The sequence below is a fragment of the Chanodichthys erythropterus genome, chromosome 23 (genome assembly GCF_024489055.1).
Source record: "Chanodichthys erythropterus isolate Z2021 chromosome 23, ASM2448905v1, whole genome shotgun sequence".
NCBI classification, from domain to species: domain Eukaryota; kingdom Metazoa; phylum Chordata; class Actinopteri; order Cypriniformes; family Xenocyprididae; genus Chanodichthys; species Chanodichthys erythropterus.
In genome coordinates, this window is record NC_090243.1 from 5517651 (window position 1) to 5543001 (window position 25351).

A 25351-nucleotide genomic window follows, 5' to 3' on the forward strand; every position below is an offset into this window, starting at 1 on the left:
ATTTTTCATGAGCTGAACTCAAAGATCTAAGACTTTTTCTATGTACACAAAAGGCCTATTTCTCTCAAATATTGTTCACAAATCTGTCTAAATCTGTGTTAGCCGAGATAATCCATCCACCTCACAGGTGTGGCATATCAAGATCCTGATTAGACAGCATGATTATTGCACAGGTGTGCCTTAGGCTGGACACAATAAAAGGCCACTCTAAAATGTGCAGGGGGGTCTGAAAACCAGTCAGTATCTGGTGTGACCACCATTTGACTAACACAGTGCAACACATCTCCTTCACATAGAGTTGATCAGGTTGTTGATTGTGGCCTGTGGAATGTTGGTCCACTCCTCTTCAATGGCTGTGCGAAGTTGCTGGATATTGATCATAAATGCCGATCATCAATGGGAGACATGTCCGGTGAGTATGCTGGCTATGCAAGAACTGGGATGTTTTCAGCTTCCAGGAATTGTGTACAGATCCTTGCAACAAGGGGCTGTGCATTATCATGCTGCAACATGAGGTGATGGTCGTGGATGAATGGCACAACAATGGGCCTCAGGATCTCGTCACGGTATCTCTGTGCATTCAAAATGCCATCAATAAAATGCACCTGTGTTTGTTTTCCATAACATACACCTGCCCATACCATAACCACCATGGGCCACTTGATCACACAACGCTGACATCAGCAAACCGCTCACCCACACGACGCCATACACGCTGTCTGCCATCTGCTCTGTACAGTGAAAACCATGATTCATCCGTGAAGAGAACACCTCTCAAAAGTGCCAGATGCCATCGAATGTGAGCATTTGCCCACTCAAGTCAGTTACAACGACGAACTGCAGTCAGGTCGAGACCCTGATGAGGACGACGAGCATGCAGATGAGCTTCCCTGAGACGGTTTCTGACAGTTTGTGCAGAAATTCTTTGGTTATGCAAACCGATTGTTGCAGCAGCTGTCCGGGTGGCTGCTCTCAGACGATCTTGGAGGTGAGGATGCTGGATGTGGAGGTCCTGGGCTGGTGTGGTTACACGTGGTCTGCGGTTGTGAGGCCGGTTGGATGTACTGCCAAATTCTCTGAAACGCCTTTGGAGACGGCTTATGGTAGAGAAATGAACATTCAATTCAACAGCTCTGGTGGACATTCCTGCAGTCAGTATGCCAGTTAAACTCTCTCACAAAACTTGCGACATCTGTGGCATTGTGCTGTGTGATAAAACTGCACATTTTAGAGTGGCATTTTATTGTGTCCAGCCTAAGGCACACCTGTGCAATAATCATGCTGTCTAATCGGCATCTTGATATGCCACACCTGTGAGGTGGATGGATTATCTCAGCAAAGTGCTCACTAACACAGATTTAGACAGATTTGTGAACAATATTTGAGAGAAATAGGCCTTTTGTGTACATAGAAAAAATCTTAGATCTTTGAGTTCAGATCATGAAAAATGGAGGCAAAAACAAAAGTGTTGCATTTATAATTTTGTTCAGTGTCCATTATATTATATTATATTATATTATATTATATTATATTATATTATATTATATTATATTATGGAATATAATTAACTAGAAACACAAATAAGAATAATTTTTGGAATAAGTAATGTACCAATTTCTTTCATTTAAATAGCCTTTATTATATTGTGAGTATATTTAACTTTTTTTTCAAATATTTTTTCCTCGATCTCTGTCATTTTACTTCTAGCTTCTTTTCTTTTCATTCATCCTGCTTCATATGTATTGGCAAATATATATTATGACTCAAAGAGGATGGCTTTACTGGAGAAACATTTGGAGCTGGCTAGAGGTCAGTCTAAACATACAGTACATTATGACATTATGCTATGTCTTTTTAATGACTTCACTCTGCTACTTTCTGTATTTTTTTTATTTACACAGGTGGCAGTTATCATCTGCAGTCTTTTACGATATACCTGCTCTGTATACAACTTTATGCTAAAAACAGAGATGATTGACTTCCTGCAGAAGGAGGATTTTAAATTACCTGTTGATCTAAGCCCCATCTTCTTTTGTGAACAGGTAGGGCAAAGCAGTTTAATTCATTATACTGTATTTCTATTATCCCACTATGAGAAGATGACATAATGTGAATCAACTGCAGTTGAAAAATAACTGGCACTGTATGCAGTTAGATGGCTCAAGTGAACTAAATTTGTTCAGACTTCCTGCCAGCGGTCTGAATTTAGCAATATGGCATTCACTGGCAAACAGATCATTTTAAATATGAACATATATAATTCACAGCTTTCTCAGTCACTCCTTGGTTGTGTTGTGAACTTGCTTCTTCTGAAAAGTGTGTCCTTACTACGGCTAAACAAAGCAGTAGCAGCAGCTGTGTCTACTTGGAATCTGATCTTCTCCAACCTGCTTTGGTTACTGGTAGACTATTGATTTACATAATACAATATGTTAAAATCAGTTCACTCCATTATTGTAACCGAAGTCTACTTCCATTAAATTACTTTCTTTATTTCTATTTAGGCATCTGGTGTTATTGTGGCAGTGGCCATCTCCGGTCTCCGCAACCTGATCTTTTATTCATTCCCATTTACTGGTATCACTAGATCTGCTCATTTGCTCTTCACTCATTTCTTTTGCTTGAGCCCCTTTAGTGACATTTACCTCCAAACCCAAGTCCCATCAACACTTTATTTTGGAGCTATATTTTGCACTGTCATTCCATTGAATGCTATGGTATGTATTGGAATATCAAATATGTATTATTAAAGTGTAACTTTTCATATTGAAACTACAGGTGCTGGTCATATAATAAGAATATTACTTAAGATCAATACAAAGAAATTGGTACATGTACAGCACTCAATACTTAGTTGGGGCTCCTTTTGCCAGCAGTGCGGCGTGGCATGGAGTCGATCAGTCTGTGGCACTGCTCAGGTGTTATGAGAGCCCAGGTTGCTCTGATAGTGGCCTTCAGCTCTTCTGCATTGTTGGGTCTGGCATATTGCATCTTCCTCTTCACAATACCCCAGAGATTTTCTATCAGGTCAGGCGAGTGTGCTGGCCAATTAAGAACAGGGATAACATGGTCCTTAAACCAGGTACTGGTAGCTTTGGCACTGTGTGCAGGTGCCAAGTCCTGTTGGAAAATGAAATCTGCATCTCCATAAAGTTGGACAGCAGCAGGAAGCATGAAGTGCTCTAAAACTTCCTGGTATACGGCTGCGTTGACCTTGGACCTCAGAAAACACAGTGGACCAACACTAGCAGATGACATGGCACCCCAAACCATCACTGACTGTGGAAACTTTACACTCCACCTCAAACATGTGGATTGTGTGCCTCTCCTCTCTTCCTCCAGACTCTGGGACCCTGATTTCCAAAGGAAATGCAAAATTTACTTTCATCAGAGAACATAACTTTGGACCACTCAGCAGTAGTCCTTTTTGTCTTTAGACGCTTCTGACGCTGTCTGTTGTTCAAGAGTGGCTTGACACAAGGAATGCGACAGCTGAAACCCATGTCTTGCATACGCCTGTGCGTAGTGGTTCTTGAAGCACTGACTGCAGCTGCAGTCCACTCTTTGTGAATCTCCCCCACATTTTTGAATGGGTTTTGTTTCACAATCCTCTCCAGGGTGCAGTTATCCCTATTGCTTTTACGCTTTTTTTTCTACCACATCTTTTCCTTCCCTTCGCCTCTCTATTAATGTGCTTGGACACAGAGCTTGTGCAAGGTGTCAATGGTCGTCTTTTGGACAACTGTCAAGTCAGCAGTCTTCCCCATGATTGTGTAGCCTACAAAACTAGACCGAGAGACCATTTAAAGGCCTTTGCAGGTGTTTTGAGTTAATTAGCTGATTAGAATGTGGCACCAGGTGTCTTCAATATTGAACCTTTTCACAATATTCAGATTTTCTGAGATACTGAATTTGGGATTTTCCTTAGTTGTCAGTTATAATCATCAAAATGAAAAGAAATAAACATTTGAATATAATATACAAGTTTCACTTTTGGAATGGAATTAGTGATATAAATAAACTTTTTGATGATATTCTAATTATATGACCAGCACCTGTATACCTGCTATAATGGTTTACATGATTTGGACTTGATTCGATATTACTCTAAAAATGTGTTTGTTTTTTTTCTAGGTAATTTCCACCCTTACAATTTTTGTGAAACAAACAAAGCCAACTAAAAAAAGAAAACATTTACTGACTGTCTTTGAGCTGATCTATTATGTCAAAGACATGGCTTTATTCATTATTGGCAAAGCCAGTCACAAGTCAACTGACCATCATGTCCACACTAATGTAAGCACTCCCTGTAATCATTAATACAGTTTTTATTATGTATGTACTATTGACTGCATCATTGTAGAGATTTTTGTAATAATTTATAGATAAATCTGCATTTCTTTCCACAGAGCTTTTATTTAGAAGAGTTTGAGGATCTCATGGATGAGCTGATGTTTCATCTCTGCAGCATGTCAGACAGTCTCCACAACACCCTGCCAGCAAAAGAACATCTATTTGAAACCCAGAGCAATGTTTCATTCCCACTTTCTGAGCACGTCTATTGCTCAGACTCAGAGGTGATTATTTTACTTATTTTGCACAACATTCACATTATTCATGCCACACTGTACACACATTTTACGTGTGCATTTTGTTATATGCAGTATAGTATTAGTAATTAGTGCTATTAAATTACATCTAAAGCACCAGCTTAAAAAGAAAATGTACTTAAAATGCATTTTAGTGTTTTATCTCAAAATGTATATTAAAGTTTATTAATATTATTAAAGGGTCAGGTCACCCAAAAATTCTGTCATTAAATACTCACCCTCATGTCGTTCCAAACCCGTAAGACCTTCGTTCATCTTCAGAACACAAATTAAGATATTTTTGATGAAATCCAAAAGGTTTATGACTCGTCCATAGACAGCAGTTTAACCTCCAGTTTCAAGGTCCAGAAAGGTACTAAAGACATTGTTAAAAAAGTCGCTGTGACTACAGTGGTTCAACCTTAATTTTATGTAGTGACGAGAATATTTTTTGTGCGCAAAAACAAAACAAAAATAATGACTTTATTTAACAAATTTTCTCTTCTGTGTCATTCTCATAAGTTGTTTACGTCCAGCGCTTCCAGGTTCTACGTCAGAACACCGACTCATTATTGGCCGGCTCCTGTGTCAGCATCACACGAATGCGTCATACTGCTCACGTGATCAGCTTTGGCCAATACTGAGATGGCATTTGGACATAAACACTGAAGCCTTCACTGTGCTTACTGCGGCAATTACGTAAGGATAATGACAGGGAAGAAAAGAGATTGTTGAATAAAGTTATTTTTGTTTCTTATCGCTCCATAACATTAAGGTTGAACCACTGCAGTCACGTCGACTGTTTTAACGATGTCTTTAGTACCTTTCTGGGCTTTGAATGTGTTGGTTAAATTTCTGTCTATGGACGAGTCATAAACCTCTTGGATTTCATCAAAAAGATCTTAATTTGTGTTCTGAAGATGAACGAAGGTCTTACGAGTGTGAAACGACATGAGGGTGAGTAATTAATGACAGAATTTTCATTTTTGGGTCAATAAACTCTTTAAATGTTAAAATTGACATTATATATTAAATTTGCAACAATTGTATATTGTTGTTTTGTATGGAGTGACAAAAGCTGTATGAATAGCCAGCCACACAGAATGGGGATGAAACACAAAGGATGCTTGGATATGAGTGATGCCTCATTTTTGGCATATAAGGAAAACCCTCACAGGTAGATTTGTTGTTTTCTAAGTCAAATACAGAAGAGAGCTGATATACAATATGATTGAATGTCAAAGTCTAACACTGTAATTCGCTAATTAATTCACTTCAAGATTCGCACTTGAACACAGAATGTCTCAGTGCTTACAAAGCAGAGGAAGAATGCAGGAGAAGAGCCTTTCAAGAGGGCCGAGGAATTTCAAAAACCACCTCAAAGATCCTGTCGGAGAGTCAGAAGAGATTGGACAGGCACAAATTCTTTCTTCATGCAAGCATATCCATTGTGCACCAGCTGAGTGGAAGGGCATAGTGTCCTCTAAATCAGCAACACTGCCTGATCCAAGCAGGGTGGCAGATGATGCCCTCAAGACTCAAATCATCACACAAATGAAAAGGCAGACTGTTTTAACCTCACCAACTTGCAAAGTGAACATGGGTTATACAGCTCATGACAAGTCAGCTGGACAGTCGTATGTGGTTAAAACCTTACCTGTTGAGGGAATGGACAATTCTGTTGAAGATCAAATGGTTATTCCAGGGTACATTGATTGAACATTGTATGTAATGCAAGAAAAAAAGAGATGTTCAGTTTGTACTGATAAATTCTGGAAGAGAAGCATTTTCAAACCATATGGGTTTCCTCTGAAATTTCCAACTGGTTTTTATAATGGTCATTTGGCATGACTTTATAAAAACGTTCATGTTTTGTTCTTTGAACAACATTGTTTACACAGTCTTACCGCAAACTTTCATTAATTACTCACTGCCGTTCCACACCCGTAAGACCTTCGTTAATCTTCTGAACAAAAATTAAGATATTTTAGTTGAAATCCGATGGCTCAGTGAGGCCTGTATAGGGAGCAATGACATTTCCTCTCTCAAGATCCATTAATGTACTAAAAACATATTTAAATCAGTTCATGTGAGTACAGTGGTTCAATATTAATATTATAAAGCAACGAGAATATTTTTTGTGCACAAAAAAAAAAAAAAAAACGACTTATATAGTAATGGCCGATTTCAAAACACTGCTTTCAGGAAGATTCGGAGCGTTATGAATCAGCTGTTAGGAACGCTTCTTTCTGAAGCCATCACTATATAAGTCATTATTTTGTTTTTTTCGCCGCACCAAAAATATTCTCGTCGCTTTATAATATTATTATTGAACCACTGTACTCACATGAACTGATTTAAATATGTTTTTAGTGCATTTATGGATCTTGAGAGAGGAAATGTCATTGCTGGCTATGGAGGCCTCACTGAGCCATCGGATTTCAACTAAAATATCTTAATTTGTGTTCCAAAGATGAATGCAGGTCTTACTGGTATGGAACGGCAGTGAGTAATTAATGACAGAATTTTCATTTTTGGGTGAACTAACCCTTTAACAAATCTACATTAGTGTAGGTAAAATTTGGCTACAATCAACACATTATTACACAAAAATTAAATGTCTTTGTTGTCAAAAAAGACACCAAATTTAACAATATGATAGTCAAAGGCAGGTATTACATTTTTTGTCTCCAACCACTCATATAATCTGTCCCAAAAAAGACTTAACAATCGTTCAATTCTAAAAAAGATGTTTCTGAGATTCAATAATCTTTTTGACAAAACGTACACACATTGCAATCCAAATTAAACCTTACTCTTAGAAATTCGTTACATGGACAAATGTCGATAATTGTTTTGAAATGTACTTCTTTCATTTTAGGTAACAAAGGAACTGACAAGTATCACTTTGATAGTGTCAACTTTGGAAAACCTTGGAGATCTATTTTCTTTTAACAGAAAGAGGGAAATATTCTTTTGTAATAAGTGATCTCAACCTTGTTATTACATTTTTCATCCAAGAAATTATACTTGTCAATAAACAAATCCAGAGGTGTGGATATTACAGAAGAATACTGTAATATACCTTTAATTAGATTTCTCAAAGCTACACGAATAGCTTTGACAACTAAAGAATATTGTCTATATGAACAATACAAATTAAGATTATCATAACTTCATCCATTACATGTATTACAGCCCAAACTCCTTTTTCTATCCAGTCTTTATAAAATAAAGATTTCCTCTTATGTAAAATACATCTGTTATTCCAAATTAAGAGTAAAATTATTCTTGTCAGTATAGAAACACCTGCATATAAAGATCAGATAACTTAAAAGGCAGTTTTAATGGTTCCCCCTACCCTTTGGAAAATACAGTACATAACACAACTTGCTCCTGGTGGTTACACTTCCTGGATCTCGTCCCATCCCTTTCACTTACCATCCAATCACATTGTATCCAAAGACACACCACCCAATTGCGGTTATGAACGTGCATGAGCTACAGACTTGAGTGGCGATCGATGATTGGCCAAGTCCTTGCGCTACCAGCCAATCAGAGCGTGGCAAGTCAGACAAGTTCAAGTAAAGGAGTGGGGACAGACTAATTTGGTTCGAGAGAAAAATGCGTGGTTTGTGATGAGCTGAGCCAAAATCATTTAATGCAAGCGTTATCATAATAACTATCACAGTATTTATTAATTTGACTACCGGTAGCAGTGTATGCACCTCGGTTTAATCCATCTAGCTAACTAAAGGAGGCGTGAATATCACAGATCATGAAGAAGATAACCCTTCTATTGATTGTGCTGCTTGGAGTGACACACTTCATATTGCCGAGCCGATGCGAAGAAGATGCCAAAGATGGTAAGATATCTGTTGCAGGATATTGATATCTAACATTTTTGGAGTGTTTTGAGCTATTCAGAGCCATTGCATTTGCTAGCAAGCTTGATGCATTATTGTTGTTTAGTGCAACTCAGCATGTTGGACTGTGCAGTGGAGACGCACTACAACAAAGACTTAAAAAAGTATCAAGAAAATATTGATATTAATTTAGCTCAATGCATTTCATATTTGTTAAATATTTAAGATTCAGCTGAAGATCTAGGAGAGGAAGATGATGATGATGATGATGATGAGGATGATGATGGAGATGACACTGAAGTAAAGGAGGAGAATGGGGTGCTGGTGCTGACAGATGGAAACTTTGACACCTTCATAGAAGGCAAAGACACAGTATTGGTGGAGTTCTATGCACCATGGTAAGTTTTCTTTCCTCCACATCAGCTGGAGACACGTCATCGCCTGTCAAAGATCTTGGTCATGCAAATATTACACTTTTTTTTTTTTTTTTTTTTCAGGTGTGGCCACTGCAAACAGTTCGCTCCTGAGTATGAGAAGATCGCTCAGACGCTAAAGGAGAACGACCCACCTATTCCAGTGGCAAAGGTTGATGCCACTAAGGCCAGTGCTCTGGGCAGTAGGTTTGAAGTGTCTGGATATCCCACCATCAAAATACTCAAAAAAGGGGAGCCAGTGGACTATGATGGGGACAGAAGTGAGCATGGTGAGTGCACTTTAAATTAATTTCAATGGCTTCCTATAGGTTGCTGTGAATCAGTTTCTTTTCTGGTGTATTGTTAATCAAGCATGGTTTTAACTTTAATTTTTCCAGCCATTTTGGAACGGGTTAAAGAAGTTGCTCAACCAGACTGGAAACCTCCTCCAGAGGCCACCCTAGTCTTGACTAAGGATAATTTTGATGACGTGGTGAACAATGCAGACATCATTTTGGTGGAGTTCTATGCACCTTGGTTTGTATATGCATCTTACTTAACTTTGCATTTAACATCTTTGCCTTCTTTCTAAACCATCAGTGTGTCTTTTTGAGAATACTGTGTTTAAATTCAAACAGGTGTGGCCACTGCAAGAGACTCGCTCCTGAGTATGAAAAGGCTGCTAAAGAGCTCAGCAGTCGCACTCCTCCTATTCCACTGGCTAAAGTAGATGCCACTGCAGAGAGTGATTTAGCGACACGGTTTGGTGTTTCTGGCTACCCAACTCTTAAAATTTTCAGAAAGGGCAAAGCTTTCGATTACAACGGACCACGGGAGAAGTTCGGTAGGCATTCAGCCAATGTCTTGGTGACCGATTGATGTGGAGCTGTTGGGAATTTCAGTCTCTTCATTCTTTTTCCTCTAGGTATTGTTGATTACATGTCAGACCAGGCGGGTCCTCCATCAAAGCAGGTGCAGACTCTGAAACAGGTTCAGGAGATCCTCAGAGATGGAGATGATGCAGTTATTGTAGGCGTTTTCTCCAGTGAAGAAGATGCAGCATATGAGATCTATCAAGAAGCATGTGTGTATTATGCCGACAGTCGTCCTTCTCAAATGAATGAAATTTAATCTTTACTTTTTTTTTTACTTTCCTAACAACTTGTTCTCTCTTACTGCAGGTAATTCTCTGCGAGATGACTACAAATTTATGCATACGTTCAATAATGAAGTCGCACAATTCCTCAAGGCTTCACCTGGACAAGTAGTCATGCTCCATCCAGAGAAGTTTAGGTCTAAATATGAGCCAGCATCTCATTCACTAACAATTAAAGTAAGTTCTGCATCTTTAATGTTCCTGTGAGATCTTTGCAAAGCAAGCATGATACTATTGTTAAGGTGCAGTAACATTACAGAAATTTACATGGGCAAAAACAGCTAAGAAGTTACTTTTGAACCAAAGTTTTCTGTTGGTCAATGTGGCAAATTAGTGTAACCAACTCAAACCCACTGTGAAATCTGTGTGGGTAAATCTTTCGCGGATAAGTGAAATTCCTCATTGTGTATATTCCTATTTAAATGACTAGATTTTGCCTGTGAAGATTCGCAGAATGAAGGAAAATGTGAGCGGACCTGAAGTTGGTTTTCCTAAAAAATTGTCTTTGTTTTTCCTGAAGGATTCCACAGCTGCTTCAGAAGTTCAAGATTTCTTCAAGAAACACATACTACCTTTGGTTGGACACAGAAAACAGAGCAATGATGCAAAGAGATACACCACACGACCTCTTGTGGTTGTTTATTATGGAGTGGACTTCAGTTTTGACTTCAGAGTTGGTATGTAGCAAAGCCATGCAAAAGGAATTAAGATCATACCTTTAACACACAATGCAAATGCTTTTGTTCACTACTGACACAATTGATTTCCACCCAGCCACACAGTTTTGGAGGAGCAAAGTGCTTGAAGTAGCAAAGGACTTCCCAGAGTACACATTTGCCATTGCGGATGAGGAAGACTATGCTGATGAACTGAAGAGCCTTGGACTCAGCGAAAGTGGGGAGGAGGTGAATGTTGGAATTCTTGGTGAGGGAAGGAAGAAATATGCCATGGAGCCAGAGGAATTTGACTCTGATGTGCTCCGGAGCTTCATCATGGCCTTCAAAAAAGGTAAGCTGTTGATTTATGTATTCCTTATGAAAGTGAACATGGTTTCACAGCTTAAGGCTTAATAATAATGATTGTTTCAATACTGAGTTAAATCTTAAGCCAGTATTGTAAGAGAAGTTATTCAAAGAATGCAACTGTAAGAATGACAGCCTTGCATTGGTGTAGAACACCACTTTTCGTTCAAATTAGTGACTACGTGTCTTTTCTTCTCTTGACAGGTAAGCTGAAACCTATTGTAAAGTCTCAGCCTATTCCCAAGAGCAACAAAGGACCAGTGAAGGTTGTGGTGGGCAAGACTTTTGATGACATTGTCATGGATACAAAGAAAGATGTCCTTATCGAGTTCTATGCACCATGGTGTGGCCACTGTAAAAAGATGGAGCCAGATTACACGGCTCTTGGAAAGAAATACAAAAATGAGAAGAATCTTGTCATTGCCAAAATGGATGCCACTGCTAATGATGTGCCCCACGACAGTTATAAAGTAGAGGGCTTCCCTACGATCTACTTTTCTCCCAGCAACAGCAAGCAGAGCCCAGTCAAATTTGAAGGCGGCAAAAGGGATGTGGAGGAACTGACCAAATTTGTGGAAAAACATGCCACAAAATTATCACACAAAAAAGATGAGCTCTAAGAGATTTATAGAAACCATGAACTTTAAATAAATGCAGTTCCCTGAGAATGGAAGTATTCTGGGGGGCTTAGAGACCTTCCAAAAAGAGAATGTTTTGATTTGTTGTTTGTACTTTTGTTTCTGGGATCAAAACATTCAGTATTTTCATTCCAAACCAAGCACTGTTTATTAGGTTTATTTCTCTCAAGTCTTTTAAATAAAATACTGTAAAAATATAATTGGAGTGGTTGTCATAAATAAGCTAATGTACTCATTCTTGATGACCAACCTGCTTAATGTCATCCGGTTGTTAAATCTTGACATCACACTTCAATTTTCAGGTCAAAAAATGCTCCTTTAGATCGTGAAAGCATGCAAAAAAAACCCCCAAAACCAGCTAATATACACTCTTGGTGTGTTGTAGTTCCAAAAATGTGCATCCTAACCTCTCAATCTCAGTTGCCCAGTATGGACTTCTTAATGAATCGTTAAAATATTGGTGTCCAGGACACCTTGAGCCTGGAGTGTACACCTTGTTTTAAAAAGCTAAATAGTGTATATGTGCTATAAATGAATAGTGCTCATAAATGGTGAGATGGTGGTCTCACTTAAAGCAAGTACAGATCGAGATGGTCCTCTAAAAAGTAGCTTTGGTATAGATTTGGACTCCGACATAAAATCAAGCTGATTGACTTTAATTACATTCTTAAAATAATTTGCAATTTTTCAAAGAAAATTTAAATTTGGTAATCTGAATGGTGTTTAAACTTTTCATTGAATCGGTTCCATTCGGACTGAATCGGTCTGAGCTTTCTCGAGTCAACAACTTGCCGATAATATGAGCAAGAGTGAACCGATGATTTCATTGAAGGGTCTAAAAGTTAGTTACTTTAATAGTAAAATAACAGAAACATGGGGAATATTAACAATACGTCACGGTTAGATTTGATAACGTTTTATTAAAACGTGCACAACTTAAAACCACGTAGAACGTGATGAACTGCAACATGTGCCTACATATGGGACGTTTTAAATCATATGTGACCATGTGATGACGTATAGAGTCTCTGAATCGTTTTCCGAACTGTTCGAAAGAACCGACTCGGGGAAATGATTCAGATAGCCCATCACTATTGTGATAGCATTGCCCCCATTTGGTGTGGGTGGTACTTAATGAACCGGTTGACCCAAGTCCAAACAGTCCACAGGAAGTCCTTCAGTTCAATGCGAAAATAGAATGACATGTTGACTGTATCGACTTACTGGCCATACGGAACTGTTTTCTTCCAGTGTTTGGCACAGCTGCAGCGTGCTTTTTCTTCTGTATGTGCTAGAATAAAGTAAAAAAATCGCAAATCTTTGCATTTACACTGTATCGCAAACACATTAACAACTGCTGCTCTTGCTGACGTTATTCGCGGCAATGATAAAAATTCGAAGACTGACAATGCCATATCGCGCGACGGTTTAGTAGTTGTACAAAACTGTATTCGTTCAAAATGAAGAACAAAGAGAACTTCTTCATATGTCCCCCACTGCAGTCACGCATTCGATTCGCTTAGTCCCTGATAGGATCTAACCAATCGAAACTCGCAACACTGAGCAGCTCGAACATGGCTTGTTCTGATTGGCTCATCTGTTTGGCGCTCGTTGATTCTGCAGTGCGCGAGGTGGGCGGCGAATTCTGAGTATAAACGACAGACTGAGCGGGTTTGAATACTTAGACAAAACGGAAATATTAAAAATTTACTCACATTTCAAATTTATTTCAAATTCGCTTACAGCCTGCCACGGTTAAGAGAGGGAAAGACGTCTGACGAAATATATGCTTGAAGAACTAAAGGCGAATTAAACGCCTGTCTTTTGTTTATCGAGGCTCGCCGGTATTGGTAACGCGGACGCGCGGAGGTGAAAGGACCCTCTACCGCGAGCTAGCTGAGTTAGCTAGCTCAGTTAACCGATCATCTTCACTTAGAGACGGCGCTGACAGACTGACGGAAAAAGTCGTTTGTTTGGATGTGGACAGGTCTTCTCCTTCAGGTAGGCTCTATAAGAAATCAGTAAAGAGACAGTTGTCTCTGTTTGTGAAGCCACATTTAGTTTCTGGTTAAGACAGCCCTGCTAACCAGTTAGCGACTTTATAGAACTTTAAATTGAAACACTGCAAGGACAACAGTCTTGTTAGGTTTGATTACAGACAGCTAGTAGTCTAATTGTTCATGTTATACTCTACTGTCAAGTCATGGTGAAGCTTAATGGATAATTCAGTAAAAATTGCAAAAAAATGTCATCATTTACACTCACGTTGTTCCAAACCTGTATGACTTGCTTTCTTCCGTGGAAGGAACTGAGGGGTTGTTGAATGAAGGTCTCAGTCACCATTCACTTTCATTGTACAGGTAAAAAGATGCAATGGAAGTGAATGGTGACTGAGGCTGTCATTCTGCGTAATATCTCTATATGTGTAACTCGGAAGAAAAAAAAGTCATACAGGTTTAGAAATCCATGAGGGTGAGTAAATGACGACAGAGTTTTCATTTTTGGTTGAACTGTTGCTTTAGCGTCTCAATTGTTAGCCTTTTAGTAGTTCATCTGTGTTATTTCCTAATTATCTCAAAATCTACTGATTTCGTGAAGTTTTGTAAGTAAACCGTACTTTGAAACGTGCTGTAAGGTTTTGTTTCATTTTTCAAGTAGACGTCACTTCAGTAGGTTTATTACACCGCCAGGGGCGCCACTGAGCTCATACACCTGTCTCATCAACACCCAGGATAACATAAATCCCAGATTTGGGAATAAAGTTGTACCTATGCAATTGCAGAACTTTTCATATGAAGTTTATTCATGGATAATAAGGGCTACTCGTTTTTTTTTCTGCTGTACCCCCATCAATTTCTCATGTTGCTACATTTAGATTGAGTGTGTGAGTTTGTGGCATTGCTGAGAAGACTGGGAAAACTTGTGAACTTACAAATGACACTTTGTCACTGTCTTGCATGCCACCTCATGGCTCATCTGCTCGGTTACATATTCAGCCTACGTATCTGCAGCATGTTAGTTAGATAATCTATGCAGTAATAGAGCTGGCTTTTACTCTGAGTGGTTCTCAGAGGAAAATATTATTGTTCTTTCATAGCTCAGGTGACTTTAGGGAGCTCTTAGGTATGTTTCAGTTACATTTCAACTTTGTCTCCCCAAATTCTTTGAGAAATAAACTAGGAGATACAAATATTTCCATTGATCTATAATACAAGTACATGACTAAATGTTTTGATTCAGCATAGACCTTAGTCAGGGTAGATTGCATATTAAATTTAACATGGATAAAAACAAGGGCAAGGCTGTAAGGGTCTGGGATAGACTTGGTCTTTACAATGGCATGCACTGAATGAAGGTCCTAGATCACCAAATTTTTAAACTTTCAAAACTATTTTATAGAGTTTCGGATAGACGTTTTATCGGCTGGACAGTCAGTATGTTTTTAAACAACATTACAATCCATTGAACACTATTTCTATCCCTCACAGCCTTGTTTACATTCCTGTCAAAAAATAAAGATGCCTCTACCCTGACTAAGATCAATTACTTAGATAATTTCTCTGAAAAATTTGATGAGAAATCTTTGTTCATTTTGAAATCTGACTTTTATCCCTGCAAATCTGAGCACAGGCTGAGAAATTGTTGAGATTGCTTCTGAAATTTTCTCAGGAGAATGTACATTTTCTCTTTGTTAATAGTCTTCATTTATTCTTGTTGCTGTCTAAGTGAAACAATTGAGGTATTTAATAGATTTCATATATAATTACTTTAATGCCATATGGCAAGAGAACTGATCGTTTACTTCATTGCAAATTAAACCTGTGTGTGTGATTTACTGGTATACATTTACTATAATTTTCTGTTAAACCACTTAATCTCCATGTTGTATCTTTCTATAGTGTGTCAATCTATATTGGTCTACAATGAAATCTAAAACCATACTGTATGTCTACAGGGAAGCCATGGGATTAACCGGGAGGAAATCGGAGAAGGGTCCTGTTTGCTGGAGGCGGCGAGTGAAGTCTGAGTACATGCGACTGCGGCAGCTCAAACGTTTCAGGAGGGCAGACGAGGTCAAGGTGATCCATGGGCTTATACAGCAGAGATTAAGCTGCTTGTATAGTCTGGTGTTGGTCATGCTTTTAGGCGTCACATGATGTGGACACTATTGCAAATGCACTGTTATCATGTATAACACCATTGTCCTCATGAAACATTTTGCCTTTCTGTAAGAGGTTCTCACATTGAAATTTATTTTCTTACTATACAGAGCATGTTCAGCTCCAACAGACAGAAGATATTGGAGCGTACAGACATATTGAACCAGGAATGGAAATTGAGACGAATACAACCTGTTCATATTATGACACCTGTGAGCTCCTTGCGTGGGACCAGAGAGGTTAGAACAAATTCTCTAATTCAGATTCTCCTGAGGTTTGTTTAATGCCATTCACGCGTTTGTCATTTTCCTCAATGTTATTCATTTTTTCTTTCTCTCATTTCTCTTTGCTTTTTAGTGTTTTGTTAAAGGGTTAGTTCACGCAAAAATGAAAATTATGTAATTTATTACTCACCCTCATGTCGTTTCACACCAGTAAGACCTTCGTTCATTGTCAGAACACAATTTGAGATATTTTTGATAAAATCTGATGGCTCAGAGAGGCCTCCATTGACAGCAAGATAATTAACACTTTCAGATGCCCAGAAAGGTACTAAAGACATATTTAAATCAGTCCGTGACTACAGTGGTTCAACCTTAATGTTATGAAGCAATGAGAATACTTTTTGTGCGCCCAAAAAACAAAACAAAATTGTGTCTTTATTCAACAGTATCTAATAAAGGGTGATTTCAAAACACTGCTTCATGAAGCTTCGAAGCTTTACGAATCTTTTGTTTCAAATCAGTGGTTCAGAGCGCATATTAAACTGCCAATGTCACGTGAACTATTGAAATTTCAAAACACTTATGACGAAATGAAGCCTTGTTTACTGAAATCACATGATTTTGGTGCTCCGAACCACTGATTCAAAACAAAAGATTTGTAAAGCTTCAAAGCTTCATGAAGCAGTGTTTTGAAATTGCCCATCACTAGATATTGTTGAAAAGTCTTTATTTTTTAATTTTTTTTATTTTGGCGTACAAAAAGTATTCTCGTCACTTCATAATATTAAGGTTGAACCACTGTAGTCACATGGACTGTTTTAAATGTGTCTTTAGTAGGGCTGGGTATCGTTCAAAAATTTTCGGTACCGAGACGATACCGATACCTTGACTTCGATACCGATACCTAAAAAATACCTTTTTCGATACCAATTTTATAAAATCTGTTTAAACAAGATTACATAACCTCAAAAAAATCTTTGGTTTTATATTTTAACTTTTTTTTTTCAGACTCAAAGACTCCTGAGCCACTGCAGGGAATAAATAAGCACAAATTAACAAAATTTACCCAACACAATAAATCAGTGCAAATAGTTTTAATAAAGTTTAGTTTTCAATGCAAAAATTCAGTATGTGAGGCTCTTTTTAAATCACTCAGCAATTGTTTTCTTCAAAAAATTAATTATTATTAACAAGATCAAAGCGGAAGTAAGAGTGACGCAAGTTCGTTGCGTCTTACCGTGAAATAAGAGTTCTGTGTCTTTATTAAAATCAACACATTAATTTGAATGTTATTTCTTTATTACTTGGCCCGACCCGCAGATTATCCGCAGTATCAGGAGGACGCTGATACCCCTTTTTCAGCAGAATTGTTTGCGTTCTTGAGCCAGTGGCAGAGCCTGTGCTTGTGCAGGCGAACTAGAGCCGGTCACGAAAGAACGCTGATGTAAAGCTGCTGTGTGTTGTACCTGTCCATAACTAGACTAAAAAACATTGCGTGTTCTGCTGTTTCTGCAGGCAGTGTGACACTTTTTGTATCTGTAGTGAACCGGCTGCTCACATAAACAGCCGTTTCTCACCCGTCCATTCAGAGATAAACTGAGAACGAAACCGTTGATTCACTCGCCCTCTCGCACATAGGGTCTCTCTCGCGCGTGTAGTTTTATATATTTAGATATAAATAACAATGTAGCGCAACATTACTTGCTCATCAACGAGACAGCGAAAGCATTTCTCCGCCCCCTCTCCCCGGCTCCATTCTGAGGTACCGAATGTTGGTACCGAATGACAAGACACTTTTCGATACTCGATAGTATCGAGGCAGTTCAATCGGTACCTAAAAAGTATCGAGTTCGGTACCCAGCCCTAGTCTTTAGTAGCTTTCTGGGCATTGAAAAAGGAAATGATCTTGCTGGCAATGGAGGCCTCACGGAGCCATCAGATTTGATCAAAAATATCATAATTTGTGTTCCAAAGATGAACAAAGGTCTTAAGGGTGTGGAACAACATGAGGGTGAGTAATTAATGACAGAATTTTCATTTTTGGGTGAACTAACCCTTTAAATGCCATGAGTTTTTGGTCTTTCGAAGTAAATGGTGTTTATAGTATAGTATATTCTACAAATGTCTTAGTTTATGACTTTTTAATTTTACCTTTTACAAAACATTGTGGTGTGTAAATGGTGACTGTCACAGAGATTTTACACGACTGAATCATTTTGCAGTGCACTGTTGACAGTGGCTTCTCAGAGTTCTCCAGACAAGTCATTCCTCTCAAAACGCTGAACGCTGTGGCCTCTGTGCCTGTCATGTACTCATGGTCTCCACTCCAGCAAAACTTTATGGTAAAACCAAATTACTTATGTATTTACCGAAATCAAAGTATTAAAAAACAGGCTTTTAATCTTGTATTCTGTTTTAGGTTGAAGATGAGACAGTATTGCACAACATCCCTTACATGGGTGATGAAATCCTTGATCAAGATGGCACCTTCATTGAAGAGCTTATTAAAAATTATGATGGAAAAGTTCATGGAGATAGAGGTTATTTTTTGTTTGATCGGTTTTATACTTTAAAGTAACTTCACTAAAAACAGAGTGGAAAACTATTAAAAGGTTCGACTTTTAGTATGATGAAGATGAGTAATCATGATGATTTTCATTTTTGGGTGAATTATCCCTTTAAGAATTGAGTCACAGTTATCTACTTAAGTAAAGCTAACATTTTTACACAGTTGCAAAAATATATAGACCACATGTTTGCTTGAAAAAGGGAATTGATTTCTTGTTCTGTGTTTTGTTTTGTGTGTAGAGTGTGGCTTCATAAATGATGAGATCTTTGTGGAGCTAGTCAATGCACTCAATCAGTACAGTGATAATGAGGAAGATGATGAAGAGGAGGATCAGCATGATTGCAAGTTTGAGAAGATGGATCTCTGTGATGGAAAAGATGATGCTGAAGACTCTCACAAGGACCAGCTGATTTGTGAGAGTAAGAGAAATTAAATGATTTTTAGTGTAAAGTATGTATATTAAAAAAACAAATCTAGTTTTGATACAAATTCTGTGAGGTTAAAATGTTTTAAGCTCCATACATTATTTATTTTTTCTAAACATGCTTTCATATATTTATTGAAGTGTACATCAACATTGTTATATATAAAATATATTTTTATTATTATTTGGGACGGCAGTTTTTTTTTTTAATTTTTTTTTTTATCTATAACATGCCCTTTAGTGCTGACAATAAACAGGCATTTTATTACATTTTATTACATTTTATTACATGGTACCTTATAGTCTCTTGTTTTATTGTACAATTCATTCTTTAATAAACTGTTTCTTATTTTATGCAACAGGTCACAACAATGACGGATCAAAAAAGTTTCCCTCTGATAAAATCTTTGAAGCCATTTCTTCCATGTTTCCTGATAAAGGTTCAACTGAAGAACTCAAAGAAAAGTATGTCAGGAAACAACTTCTCTGCATGGAAACTTCACATGTTGGATAAATTTAAAGGGCAAACAACATGCTTTCAATTTTTTTATTTATTTATTTATTTATTTATTTTATTAGATTGTTTAGATATCATCCAGGTCTCATTTATTTATTTTTATATAATCAAAATTTGATGCTTTTGATGGTTTTTGTTTTGTTGGTTTTAATTCGAGATACTATGTCTTTTTGCAGATATAAAGAACTCACAGAGCAGCAACTCCCAGGGGCTCTTCCTCCTGAATGCACCCCCAACATCGACGGACCAAATGCTAAATCAGTGCAAAGAGAGCAAAGTCTGCACTCCTTCCATACACTCTTCTGCAGGCGTTGCTTCAAATATGACTGTTTCCTTCACCGTAAGCAAACCATTAAAATCAGATCAGCCCTTTTTGTGCAAAGATGGCATTTTTTAAAGATGCGTTCCTCTTTTTATTTACAGCTTTTCATGCAACTCCAAACACATACAAGCGTAAGAACATGGAGAATCTGGTGGACAGCAAACCTTGTGGCATTTATTGCTATATGTATATGGTTCAGGCAAGTGCATTTCTCCACTTAGTCCAAAATGAAAGATATTGTTAACCCCGAAGCCTTGATTAAGGGTACACCGTGTGTACTTTTTCTAAAATATAAACACTTACAATAGGCTTACCATAGTGAATCCTTAAATATCTGACTGTTTACTCTGATTAACCCTGGCAATGGCATATGTCTCTCCTTAGGATGGCATGGTTAGGGAATACCCAGCAGGGGTGGTTGCTGAGCGTGCCAAGACCCCTTCTAAGCGCACCGTAGGCAGACGGAGAGGAAGACTCCCGAACAGCAATAGCAACAGCAGACCCAGCACCCCAACGATTAATAGTGAGACTAAAGACACAGACAGCGACCGAGAAGGAGGGGCAGATGGAACAGATTGTAACGATAAAGACGATGATGACAAAAAGGATGAGACCACCAGCTCCTCAGGTAGATATCAAGGGTTTATGAAATGTAATCATATCAATGGGGTATTTGATTGGGTGCTGTCAACTATGAATATCATGTTAATAACATTATAATCAGTTATGTCACAGTTGATTTTATATTAGTGTTTTGGAGCCATGAAAAAGTATTTATTTGATTTTCAGTTTTTCTATTTTTCTGTTCAGATTATATTTTATTTCAGTTTAATAATTTAACTTTTGTTTATTTGTTTTTGTACAGAGGCAAACTCTCGCTGTCAGACTCCAGTGAAGTTGAAGTTGAGCTCAGAGCCTCCTGAGAATGTGGACTGGAGCGGCGCTGAGGCCTCTCTCTTCAGAGTGCTTATCGGCACTTACTATGACAACTTCTGTGCTATCGCCAGACTCATCGGCACAAAGACCTGTAGACAGGTATGGGTTTTGATGTCACATTTTAAATTTCAGTGTTCATAATGCTGTTTAATGCTAATCAACTACAAGATTGCTGTAGAATTATTTTGAGGAGCTGCTAATTACACATACAGAAATTAAATGAAACGTGTACTGAATTCTTGTTTAAAGAGATTTCCTGTTTTGGGACTTGTCAGGTTTATGAATTCAGGGTAAAAGAATCTAGCATTATTGCACGTGCACCTGCGGTGGATGAAAACACTCCTCAAAGGAAGAAGAAGAGGAAACACAGGTATGTCTTTAAAGTGAGAATTGTAACTACGCTTAATTTTTTTTGTTTCACTTTGAGTATTTTCAATATGATTGGTGCATTTAAATCATGTCAAATCCCTGTTCTTTCTTTGGTTCTTCTAGGTTGTGGGCCACTCATTGTCGGAAAATTCAACTAAAGAAAGGTTTGTGTCTTTACAGTGAAAGGCCAGCTCGTACATTTAGATGGCAAGATTGTGCGTTCACTATTGTGAAAGTTTAGTAAGAATGCAAGTATGCATTTTTATGTGCAATTTATGCTCTCAGATGGCTCCTCCAATCATGTGTACAACTACCAGCCATGTGATCACCCTCGCCAGCCGTGTGACAGTTCTTGCCCTTGTGTCACCGCCCAAAACTTCTGTGAGAAGTTCTGCCAGTGTAGCTCGGAATGTGAGTATACACACACTAGGGATGCTTCGATCAGTATCTGCTAATAATCACATTCTATGACTCGATTGGTAGTAGTCACATTTGGCTGATCTCACAAAACGATCCCAATTTAATGACTTGAAACACACGATGACATCAAACCTTAGCGCCGCCGTCACCTGTCATGTTCTAAAGAGATATCACGTGCAGGAACATTGGCTAAAGGTTTTAATACAACAAAGCTGTCATCTGCTCTTGGTGTCTGAGGTGGGGCTGAGGCAGCTCCTCCACACAAACAACTGAGCGTGTGCGATTACCTGCATCTGTCCTTATATTTGTCATAAGTCATATATTCATGAAAAAATCAGTTTGCCATCAGTTGGCAGAATCGATATCTTTGTCGTAGTATCCTTTCCCATTTAAGGGGATTTCCCATGACTGGCGTCAGCGTTGTTCAATGCATTGAATCAGTACAATTGATCTCTGACGTGAAACATCAGCTTCATCGTTACCTATGTGGCACGTTGCTTGTCCTTGTAAAGTGGCTCTCAAAGAAAAACTGATTTATTCATAGTGTTTAAATTAATTTAAAGCATATTTGCTGAATGAATGGTTCAATGACTCACTCATAAAGAGCCCCTTTTCGTCACCTTCTGACATAATGATGTAACTGCACTGACAGCCTGCGGTTATGTTAGGCTCATTAATAAGCCAAAGTATCCTAACATGGATAGTATTTTGTGGAAGCTGTTTTTAAAGGCCTATTAAAATGTTGATTTAGAAATGAATATTTGTTGTGCTTATTTATTTGATTCTCAATTAAAACAATTACACCATTACTGTAAATAATACAACCAATGCAACATTAACTGTAAAAAGTTGTCAACAGAGAGCTTGCATATCACTTATATAAAGCTTTGAATGATCAGGGTCAGCCAATCATGATGACAAGAAATCGGTAGTCGGTATTAGCTGTAAAATTCCTGATCGGAGCATCCCCAACACACACACAGAGAGGCCGACGTCAGTCATCCAGCTCAAGCATGCAACATTGTGACACCCAGTTTACACCAAAACACTGGAAATGAATCTGTGGTTTGTTCTTGGAAAGAGAAAATAGTGCAATAAAGGTTTCTTACTCTTAAGCATTTCATTTTGACCTACATTTTAAATCATTTGTTTTTTGTAGAAGGTTTTTCAGCAGAGCTCTTGGGTTTGAATGATTGGCACAGAATGTTAATATTTAACTTTTATAACTGAGGTAAAGGGATTATGTGTTCATATGAAGTGTTTCCTTTTATAACAGCCATGTTTAATTTAAAACTGTCTGGAATCAGGAGTTATTTTTTTGTCTCTGCAGGTCAGAACCGGTTTCCAGGTTGCCGCTGTAAGGCCCAGTGTAACACCAAGCAGTGCCCCTGTTACCTGGCCGTACGAGAGTGTGACCCTGACCTGTGCCTCACCTGTGGGGCAGCCGATCACTGGGACAGTAAAAACGTATCCTGCAAGAACTGCAGCATCCAGAGAGGAGCAAAGAAGGTTTGTTTTATTCTGACACATCGCCATGAAGCTGCGTGTCATTTTCCTTAAATATAAACAAGAAGTTAATATTCTGTTGCTCGACTGTTTAGCTGATACACTCACTTTACTTTATTTATGCTGGGGTTTTTAGCACTTGCTACTGGCTCCGTCTGATGTGGCCGGGTGGGGAATCTTCATCAAAGAGCCGGTTCAGAAGAACGAGTTTATCTCTGAGTACTGTGGGGAGGTGAGATGTTTTATATTTATTTATATATATATATATATATATATAATATATATATATATATATATATATATATATATATAAAGTTTCTCATGCAGAGTGATGATTTCTTCTAAAATGACTTTTCTATTTTTACCTGCTAGATCATTTCCCAGGATGAAGCAGACCGCAGAGGCAAGGTCTATGACAAATACATGTGCAGCTTCCTGTTTAACCTTAACAATGGTAACTAACCTCCTATTTGCAAACATTCATTGTTCAGAATCGCATCCCCGTCACTGACAACCTCCCACCTTTTCACCCACAGACTTTGTTGTTGATGCAACCAGGAAAGGAAACAAGATCAGGTTTGCCAACCACTCTGTGAACCCCAATTGCTATGCAAAAGGTAAATCACTCAGAATATAATGCTAAGAAGATGTAGAGTGTAAAATGACATCATGGTCTGTTTCCTCTCTGTCCCCACAGTGATGATGGTTAATGGGGATCACAGGATTGGCATATTTGCTAAGAGAGCCATACAGACTGGAGAGGAACTGTTCTTTGACTACAGGTAAAAAGAAGTGCACATGACTGTTGTCTTCAAATGAAATCTTTTTACAAGATGCTTCTGAACCATCTACCCTCATGTTTTCGAATTTTACAGATACAGTCAAGCCGACGCTCTGAAATACGTAGGTATTGAACGTGAAATGGAAATTCCATGAAGCCATCTACCTCCTTGAACAAATGCCTTACACTCTTCAGGAATTCACTCTCCACTTGCATTTCCAATACAGTTTTATAGGACAGGGGCATCTATTTGAAAAGGTTTTAACAGTGATATTTGAAAGACTTCCTTTCTGTCATTTCTTTGTCTCTTTTTTTAATTTTTTTTATTTTACTCGACCAACAGGCTTACTCTGGGATACACTTTCTGATAGTAACTTGAACATTCTGTCTTGTTTACAGTTGGTTTTAGTAGAGAGCCATTTTATTATGGGCCATTGTTTTGTATCTGGATTGTAGTTTTTTTTTTTTCCTTTTCCTTTAAGTTATTTTGACAATTTCCTCTATACCTTTGGACCAAATTTCACATTCAAACCGGCTACATGTTTGTAATGCAAATACATATTTATATCACACAATCCCCAGCTCAGTTTTAAGGTTTGTTCTTTGTGGAAACCAAAGCCACTGTCACTGCTTTGCATGTAAACCTCTCCAGAGGTATATTACATGCATTTTCTGGTGCCAATGCGCTGTTGCTGTGAAGATGAAACAACATGGTGCGTCAGGAAAGGAGGGTAGACTCAGTATCATATTTTTGCGGTGCCTTCACATGTTTAAAGAACACTGAATAGTTTCTTGAATTAGATTTCTTAATGTTAAATAATGTATTCAAATTGTTGTATGCATGAACAAAGGTTTCAAATGGATTTGGAATCAGGTAACTCTTCATTCCTCACTGTACATGTTTTGTAAGGTTAATCCACAGTTGCAGCTATGTACTTTAGACATCACTAAATGTAAGGAGATTAAATTAAGGTGCTGTTTTTGTCCCAGGTTTTGTGAAAAAACAATCACTTTTTTTTTTCCTGAACATGGGATACTGTAAAATCAAAGCAATAATACCAGGCTTGCTCCAGAAGTTTAATGTCCCTATTTATTTTGTGTAAACAACTTTTATAATTTATTGATGGCTTTCATTTGCTGTGATTTGTCTAGTGAATATTAAGGAGTTACTTCTTAGGAGCTATATAAATTTGTTTTGATCAATTTAATTCATATTTCTCCTTTGAACCTGTCGAGCCACTCTGTTTATAACTCTTTCTTCCCTGGGGTTTTGACCACTCCATCATGTTTTTTGCCTCCAATTATAAGGTGCTGTTCAATTGTTTACAGGGACTTGTTAAAGGTGATAAAATAAACATTGAAAACAACTGTTTGCTGTACTGTACAAGCATTACAAGCTAAAAATTCAGCTCAGCCACTGGAACAAATAATATAAGGGA

The 25351-nt window shown here is 38.0% G+C and overlaps 3 protein-coding genes across 6 annotated transcripts in view; all 3 read left to right on the forward strand.

The window, feature by feature from the left end:
* LOC137014428 (polycystin-1-like protein 1) overlaps positions 1-6538 on the forward strand; it is a 28344-nt gene extending 21806 nt beyond the window's left edge. The window contains exons 47-54 of the mRNA XM_067378731.1: positions 1708-1809; positions 1902-2042; positions 2268-2402; positions 2505-2717; positions 4135-4296; positions 4410-4576; positions 5656-5766; positions 5870-6538. Coding sequence (XP_067234832.1) covers positions 1708-1809; positions 1902-2042; positions 2268-2402; positions 2505-2717; positions 4135-4296; positions 4410-4576; positions 5656-5766; positions 5870-6308 — 1470 coding nt within the window. The 3' untranslated portion in view covers positions 6309-6538. The remainder of the gene's footprint in view (positions 1-1707; positions 1810-1901; positions 2043-2267; positions 2403-2504; positions 2718-4134; positions 4297-4409; positions 4577-5655; positions 5767-5869) is intronic.
* A 1641-nt stretch (positions 6539-8179) lies between these two features.
* On the forward strand, positions 8180-11870 carry pdia4 (protein disulfide isomerase family A, member 4). Its single transcript, XM_067377983.1, has 10 exons — positions 8180-8455; positions 8682-8853; positions 8953-9158; positions 9267-9405; positions 9507-9712; positions 9794-9952; positions 10050-10201; positions 10545-10701; positions 10799-11032; positions 11251-11870. Exons 1-10 carry the CDS (start codon positions 8368-8370, stop codon positions 11664-11666), a joined length of 1929 nt encoding a protein of 642 aa, XP_067234084.1. The 5' UTR covers positions 8180-8367; the 3' UTR covers positions 11667-11870.
* Positions 11871-13328: 1458 nt separating this feature from the next.
* On the forward strand, positions 13329-25276 carry ezh2 (enhancer of zeste 2 polycomb repressive complex 2 subunit). Of its 4 annotated transcripts, none has more exons than XM_067377116.1 (20): positions 13329-13685; positions 15640-15757; positions 15955-16083; positions 18291-18410; positions 18488-18608; positions 18877-19056; positions 19424-19526; positions 19755-19918; positions 20002-20099; positions 20285-20528; positions 20766-20935; positions 21112-21206; positions 21329-21369; positions 21491-21616; positions 22956-23134; positions 23268-23363; positions 23504-23585; positions 23668-23748; positions 23829-23913; positions 24007-25272. In XM_067377116.1, exons 2-20 carry the CDS (start codon positions 15647-15649, stop codon positions 24065-24067), a joined length of 2286 nt encoding a protein of 761 aa, XP_067233217.1. In that variant the 5' UTR covers positions 13329-13685; positions 15640-15646; the 3' UTR covers positions 24068-25272. The 4 variants fall into 4 exon arrangements, with proteins under 4 accessions (XP_067233217.1, XP_067233215.1, XP_067233218.1 ...); XM_067377114.1 differs by having other exon boundaries at positions 15640-15763; positions 24007-25270; XM_067377115.1 differs by lacking the exon at positions 13329-13685 and adding an exon at positions 14022-14156 and having other exon boundaries at positions 15640-15763.
* The last annotated feature ends 75 nt before the right edge of the window (positions 25277-25351 follow it).

Coding starts and splice junctions, on each gene's coding strand:
- pdia4 (XM_067377983.1), top strand. CDS start 8,368: ATGAAGAAGATAACCCTTCTATTGATTGTGCTGCTTGGAGTGACACAC. Junction 8,854..8,952: donor GTGGAGTTCTATGCACCATG/GTAAGTTTTCTT, acceptor TTTTTTTTTCAG/GTGTGGCCACTGCAAACAGT. Junction 9,953..10,049: donor TGAGATCTATCAAGAAGCAT/GTGTGTATTATG, acceptor CTCTTACTGCAG/GTAATTCTCTGCGAGATGAC.
- ezh2 (XM_067377114.1), top strand. CDS start 15,647: ATGGGATTAACCGGGAGGAAATCGGAGAAGGGTCCTGTTTGCTGGAGG. Junction 15,764..15,954: donor GGAGGGCAGACGAGGTCAAG/GTGATCCATGGG, acceptor CTTACTATACAG/AGCATGTTCAGCTCCAACAG. Junction 23,586..23,667: donor CCTGTTTAACCTTAACAATG/GTAACTAACCTC, acceptor TTTCACCCACAG/ACTTTGTTGTTGATGCAACC.